This window comes from Rattus rattus, chromosome 2 (assembly GCF_011064425.1).
Source record: "Rattus rattus isolate New Zealand chromosome 2, Rrattus_CSIRO_v1, whole genome shotgun sequence".
Classification (NCBI taxonomy): Eukaryota; Metazoa; Chordata; class Mammalia; order Rodentia; family Muridae; genus Rattus; species Rattus rattus.
The window spans coordinates 106,094,724-106,102,181 of record NC_046155.1 but is presented as its reverse complement, the minus strand read 5'-3'; the positions used below and the strand labels follow the sequence as shown (position 1 = coordinate 106,102,181).

Genomic DNA, 7,458 nt, shown 5'->3' with positions numbered 1-7,458 from the left:
AAAATAAGAATTCTATAATGAGGTACATGCTGAAGTACCTTATGACGAAGTAATGGTGGGTTTTGTGTTTTATATGCCAATTGTCTAAAACTCCACAGGTTGTTAGTCATAAAGCCAAGACCTAAGTGCACGTGCCTTGTCACTGATCTTTAGAAAGAAAATACATTTTCCCCATTTCAATGGGTCTTTATTACTCACTGAAATGTAAACTACCAACATGAGGTACATATGATTTAAATATATCAAAGAAATAAATTTTTCAAATCATGAATGACCATGAATCATTGAAATTTATAAGCTGAAATTTATAAGTTCTTTCATGAGATATCATGCAACAGCATGTTCCTGCACATGTGTAACTACCTATGTTTTGTCATTTATATAATGAAAACAATATGCAAGGAACAATACTGGATTCCATTCTAATAGCATCTCATTTTTATTTCCTGACAGAGATGGAGCCTGGAAACAACACAGTTGTAACGGAGTTCATTCTTTTAGGGTTAACAGAGGATGCTGCAGTCAGCATCCTTTTATTTGTAATGTTTCTAATCATCTATTCTGTCACCTTAATGGGTAACTTGAACATAATTGTGCTAATCAGAGCCAGCCCTCAGCTTCACACCCCCATGTATCTTTTCCTTAGCCATTTAGCCTTTCTAGACATTGGATACTCTAGCTCAGTCACACCCATCATGCTGAGGGGCTTTCTCAGAAAGGGAACATGTGTCCCTGTGGCTGGCTGTGTGGCTCAACTCTGTATTGTAGTGGCATTGGGACATCTGAATCTTTCTTGCTAGCTTCCATGGCCTATGACCGCTATGTGGCCATCTGCTCACCATTGCTCTATTCAACACAGATGTCCTCCACAGCCTGCTTCCTCCTAGTTGGAGCTTCCTACCTAGGTGGATGGGTGAATGCTTGCATATTTACTGGTTGTTCCTTAAATCTGTCCTTTTGTGGACCAAATAAAGTTAATCACTTTTTCTGTGACTATTCACCACTTTTGAAGCTTTCTTGTTCTCATGACTTTTCTTTTGAAGTTATTCCAGCAATTTCTTCAGGCTCCATCATTGTAGTCACTGTGTTTATTATTGCTCTGTCTTATGTCTATATCCTTGTGTCAATACTGAAGATGCGCTCTACTGAAGGCCGCCAGAAGGCCTTCTCCACCTGCACCTCCCACCTCACTGCAGTCACTCTGTTCTTTGGGACCATAACATTCATTTATGTGATGCCCCAGTCCAGCTACTCCACTGACCAGAACAAAGTGGTGTCTGTGTTTTACACAGTGGTGATCCCCATGTTGAACCCTCTCATCTACAGTCTCAGAAACAAGGAGGTTAAAGAGGCCATGAGAAAACTAGTGGCTAAAACACATTGGTGGTCCTGAAATATTTGAATTTACAAACAGTATGCAGAAGTCTACTCTTACAGGTGAATGACAATGTACTAAATAAACTTAAAATTATATTTATAATATTACAGATTTATTAATTTTGCCATCTCATCAAGTCTTTACAGTATAAAAAATAATGGATTCACTAAGATAGCAACACTTTGTTTTGTTTCTTCTTCATCCTCTTATTGGCTACTATTTTTTGTATCTGTAACTACAAATATTTTCACCTAAGACCTGTGTTCTTTGAATGCAGCCTTAAGAATTAAAATGGAAGAAATTTCTGGAATCCTTTGAATGAGGATAACATTGTCATCTGTGATGTCAGTCTGAAAGACAGCCTCCTGCTCTACAGAAATCTAAAGATTGAAGCCAGTGGAGCTGGTGTTGGAAGGATGCTGTTCCCAACAGGATATTTTGTGGTTTTTCTGTCAGTGAACTGTAACCCAGCTAACTTGGAAGAAAACTGAAATTATATATCTTAGACAATGGCTCTTTTCTTTTATGAATCTACTGACAAGGATACTCCACTGTGGAAAATTGGGGTTGCCTTACTCCTATGGAGGTGAAGCACTCGATGTATTCTTAAGACATTTCACTATTGAAAATAATATGTTGCATATAATATTTTTAAACAATTTATTTCTTTACTTTAGAGCTGAAATTTTTTGTTTTCTTTTTTAAGATCTATCTATTTTTTGTGCATGAGTATTTTGTTTACATGTATACCTGAATATCATGTGCTTGCTTGGGTCCAGGGAGGTCAGAAGAGTGTGCCATATCCTCTGAACTGGGTTACCCACTATTAAGGGACTGGAAATCAAAACATGGTCTTCTGCAAGAACAACTTGTATTCTTAACCTCCAAGCCATATCCAGCCTTATACTCTCACATTTTTATACATACATTATTGGAAAAACAGTAGTCTTTGGAATTCTTTCTCTGAACTATTTTTCTCTATTTCATTTAGATTTAAAATTATTTGTGTTATAATCAAGCCCTTTTGTCGATTACCTACCAATTATCTTTTGTGAAAACGATTTTAAACAAAAAGTATAGCATTTTATGTAGCTGTTTTATAGTGAAAATATAAATATTTGATCAACATTTTTTCTAGAACAGATAGGGTTTTTATTTTTATTGGATATTTTTGTTTACATTTCAAACATTATCCCCTTTCCAAGTTTCCTGTCCATAAGCCCCCATCCCATCCCACCTCCCTCTTCTTCTATGAGGGTGTTCCCATACCCAACCACCCACCATTTCCTGCCTTTCTGCTCTGATATTCCCCTACACTGGGAATTGATTGGAAAAATATCTTTATCAATCCTATATCCCATAGAAGGTTAATATCCAATATATACAAAGAATACAAGAAGGTAGACTCCAGAGAAATAAATGACCCTATTAAAAATGGAGCACAGAGTTAAGCAAAATATTCTCAGCTGAGGAATATTGAATGGCTGAGCAGTACCTAAAGAAATGTTCAGCTTCTTTAGTCATCAGGGAAATGCAAATTAAAACAACCCTGAGATTCTACCTCACACCAGTTAGAATGGCTAAGATCAAAAACTCATGTGACAGTAGATGCTGGTGAGGATGTGGAGAAATAGGGGCACTCCTCCATTGTTGCTGGGATTGCAAGCTGGTACAACTACTCTGGAAATCAGTCTGGAACTTCCTCAGAAAATTGGACATAGTACTACCTGAGGACCCAGCAATACCACTCCTTGGCATATACCCAAAAGATGCTCCAACATATAACAAGGACACATGCTCCATTATGTTTATAGCAGCCTTATTTATAATAGCCAGAAGCTGGAAACAACACAGATACCCTTCAACAGAGGAATGGATATAGAAATTGTGGTACATCTACACAATGGAATACTACTCGGCTACTAAAAACAATGACTTCATGAAATTCATAGGCAAATGGATGGAACTAGAAAATATCATCCTGAATGAGGTAACCCAATCACAAAAGTTACACATGGTATGCACTCGCTGATAGTTGGCTATTAGCCCCAAAGCTTGAATTACCCAAGATACAGTACACAGACCACCTGAAGCTCAAGAAGTCGGATGACCAAAGTGCAGATATTTGATCAATCTTAAAGCATCCTACATTACAAAATGAGCAATGTTCATTCACAGTCTTCAATTTTCTGAGTGCTGGTAGAACAAGCATCTGTGGCAGTAAGAGTTTGAAATTGAAAGCTTGATGGGAGCCTCATAAATTCTACTTCTTTTGACCTTTTCAGTTATGTTTTAATATCAAACTATACAAATTATTATCTACTCTAAATAATAATAAATTGTTGGTCTTTCCTAAGCTAACTCTCTGACTAAAGTTTTCCCTAGAGGTTTATTTAAGATGAAGCACTACATACATAATTGGTACCAGAGACCACGATATGGTCTGCAAACAACTCCCGTATGACATAATAGGAAAGGAAAAGATAACACTGGTCCTTAGAGAATTGTTCTGTAGTCCCAGGTATTTAGTGACTGTGCTGTATAAATGTATATTATAAAGATTTATTTCCATTAGGATCTAGGGATAAAGAAGCCAGCAATAGAATCTTTAAATTTTTTTTTGTGAAACCATAAAAATTTAGGGAAGGACCATTCTTTATATATGTAGCCTTTCCAGAATTCACTTCAGATTGTCCTTACTTTGAATTTTGAACACCTAAGTTCCAAAAAAAAACAGTGCCCCAAGGAGCTTCCTAATACAGCTGCAGCTGGCACCTTTCAAATTCACAAGAAATGAGCTAGGTGTGATGAGTATTCAGTCTACGAATGTGGTTGTTTGTATTCCCTCCATCATCCAAGCTCTACCTGTATTTTTCAGTTGGAATTGGATTAGTCTGTCAATGTGATTGTTCCTTCTCTATGTAAATAGCTGTGTATTTACCTATAGATGTTTAAGATTGTGCCAGTAGAAAAAGAAAATATAAAAGACAAAGAATTCAGGTCTTTTAATTCGGGTATAGCTAAGTGAATAATTTTTATGTGAGAGCATAGAATCTAATCTAATGTGAAGGCATAAAAATAAATATGCTGTGCCATTAGGCCATCAAAGTTCCTGGTGTGATTAAGTATTTTAGCAAAGGCACACTTAAACTATAAATTCAAGTAACTAAGGTTTCTAAATTATATATGCCATGAAGAATACATCTTATACAATCAATGGACACTGTCCAACTGCTTTCAGCCTCTTTGGTTTTGAGCATGTAGATTATCAGTTGTCCCGCGCTATCGTCTCGCCAGCAAGAACACGCGTGGACACCAGAATCCTTCTGCAGCAAAGCGTTTATTACATCTTGAAGAGGAGAGACCCGGGGCCCAGAAAGGCGCTGCTTATATACACCCTAGCGCGGCGCATCCACACCTGACTGGTCGCTTACCCATGATCTCATAGGCACGCCCCGGAGTGGGCAAAGACCTGGCACAAAGACACTCTTGCACATGAGCACACAGTTAACTTCCTGAAAGGAAGTCGGGCTGGCGCGGCAGAAGCCAGCGCCATCTTGTAATGGCAAAAGCTATCCCGGCTTTCCACGTGGGGCGCAGTGGAAGCCAGCACCATCTTGTGGTGGCGAATGTTATTGCGGCTCTCCACAATCAGTGTCTAAGGATTCTGCTCTGGGAAGTTCATGTTTAACAACTATCCATATACTCATTCCCCTATTTCATGTGCATGATTAAGCCTAAATGGTATCAAGGAATAGAAGTTAAATAACTGAATGACCTAGCACTCATCTTCAAAGTGATGACCATAACAGACAGTCATGACAGACAGATATAAAAATAAATTTTAGACTAAGAAGTGTTAATGTGTAGTTGTTTAGAAGATGCTCTAGAGACGCAAAAGGAGAAATAGTCTTATCTGAGAAGGGAGCATGTTGGTAGATTCAATGAGTAATTTAGATTGAATACTTGCATTTTCTGATAAAGTCTTTTCTGGGCTTTAGCTCACCAAAATCAGTCTAGATATGTCCACTGTTAACAAAGTATTTCAGTTATATCCTCGCCCTAGTGGCAGTTATACCCTAGTCCAGTTATACCCTAGTCGTCTGGTGGCAGTTTGATTCATCATGAGAAAGACTTGATCATGATACCAGCTGAAAGATAACACTTATGAATTTGGATTGTTATCTTGCAGAATTATAAAAACACCCTGAGAAAAGGTATAAGATAGTATGCATAACCTCAGTTTCCCAGCACCAAAGGAGGTGGGGGGCACTGTTACACTAAATATCACACTCTGCTAGATTTCTATTGGTGCCATAAGAAGCTACTACAGGTTAGTACCTTAAAGCAGTAAAGATCATTATCTTATAACTCTGAATATCTAAACTCCGGTATAATTCTTATTGAGATGCAGCTAAGGAGGAAATAGCATAAAGCTGCCCTTGAGGATTAAGAGACAATCAGAAGTCACTCTCTTCTTGGTTGCTAGATTTCTTTCTCTGTATTCTCCACCAGTAAAGTTTTATGTATATTTTTCTTTTTAAGTTACAACTTTAAATTTTTTCATCTAGTCTTCTATTGTTAAGAACTTTTATTGTTGTATCAAGTCCACCTTGACAATTTATTTATCAACTGACTAGTGAATTTAGTTTACCTGAGTAATTTATCATATTGCTAGTTGATGAATATTTTTTCCAGGGCATCTTTGGAAAACTACTATTAGGCTTAGCCCATTGAGTAGTAAAAGGCATTTTGTTTTCAAGGAATTATGACCATCCAAAACCTTTTCTCTAATCACTTCTGTCATTAACTAATACCAAAGATTCAACATTCTTAATGTTTTATTTAAAAATTATACAAAATAAAATAATAAACTTTAAGTGCACATAAAAGTTTTCTCTAGCTCAGTGTGCTAAAACATACTTTTATCTCAAGACTTGTGTGGCACAGACAGGTGGATCTCTGAGTTTCAGGCTTTTCTGGTCTACAGAGAAAGTTTCAGGACAGCCAGGACTACACAGAGCCTATCTTGAAAAAAAAATGCAGGAAAAAGAAATGACTAAAACAATCTACTATTTGAAAACTGCAATCAAATGAAGAGATAGACGTAGGAAATAAAATTTAAATGTAGGCAATACCTCAAAGTAAAGGGATGGAAAGTAATCCAAGCAAGTAGAAACAATAAGCACAAAGGACTAGGAAGTATTGCTATTATAATCTCAAAAAATAGACTTCAAACTAAAACTAATCTGAAAAAATAAAGAATAACAATTTATTCTACTCAAGGGAACAGTTAACCAAAGAAGTCATTACAATCCTAAATATATATGCCCCAACCATTAATGCACACTATTTTTTTTCTTTTTTCCCTTTTTTTTTTTTTTTTTTTCACATTAATTGAGTATTTCTTATTTACATTTGAATGTTATTCCTTTCCTGGTTTTCAGGCCAACATCCCCTAACCCCTCCCCTCCCCTTCTATATTGGTGTATTCCCCTCCTATCCTCCCCCATTACCACCCTCCCTCAACAGTCACGTTCACTGGGGGTTCAGTCTTAGCAGGACCAAGGGCTTCCCCTTCCACTGGTACTCTTACTAGGCTATTCATTGCTACCTATGAGGTTAGAGTCCAGGGTCAGTCCATGTATAGTCACTGGGTAGTGGCTTAGTCCCTGGAAGCTCTGGTTGCTTGGCATTGTTGTTCATATGGGGTCTCGAGCCCCTTCAAGCTCTTCCAGTCCTTTCTCTGATTCTTTCAACGGGGGTCCCATTCTCAGTTCCGTGGTTTGCTGCTGGCATTCACCTATGAATTTGTTGTATTCTGGCTGTGTATCTCAGGAGAGTTCTACATCCAGATCCTATCGGCCTGCACTTCTTTGCTTCATCCATCTTGTCTAATTGGGTGACTGTATATGTATGGGCCACATGTGGGGCAGGTTCTGAATGGGTGTTCCTTCTGCATCTGTTTTAATCTTTGCCTCCCCTATTCCTGTAAAGAAACTTTGTTCCCCACTTTTAAAGAAAAAGGGTAGAAGCATTACATTTGATCATCTGTCTTGAGTTCATGTGTTCTGTCCATC

The 7,458-nt window shown here is 37.6% G+C and overlaps 1 protein-coding gene across 1 annotated transcript; it reads left to right on the top strand.

Annotated features, from left to right (window-relative positions):
* The first annotated feature begins 365 nt into the window (after positions 1-365).
* LOC116894191 (olfactory receptor 480-like) lies at positions 366-1,393 on the top strand. The gene is given in 2 exon segments (XM_032895905.1): positions 366-771; positions 774-1,393. Coding segments are annotated over 2 exon segments (1,026 nt in total).
* Positions 1,394-7,458: the final 6,065 nt, after the last annotated feature.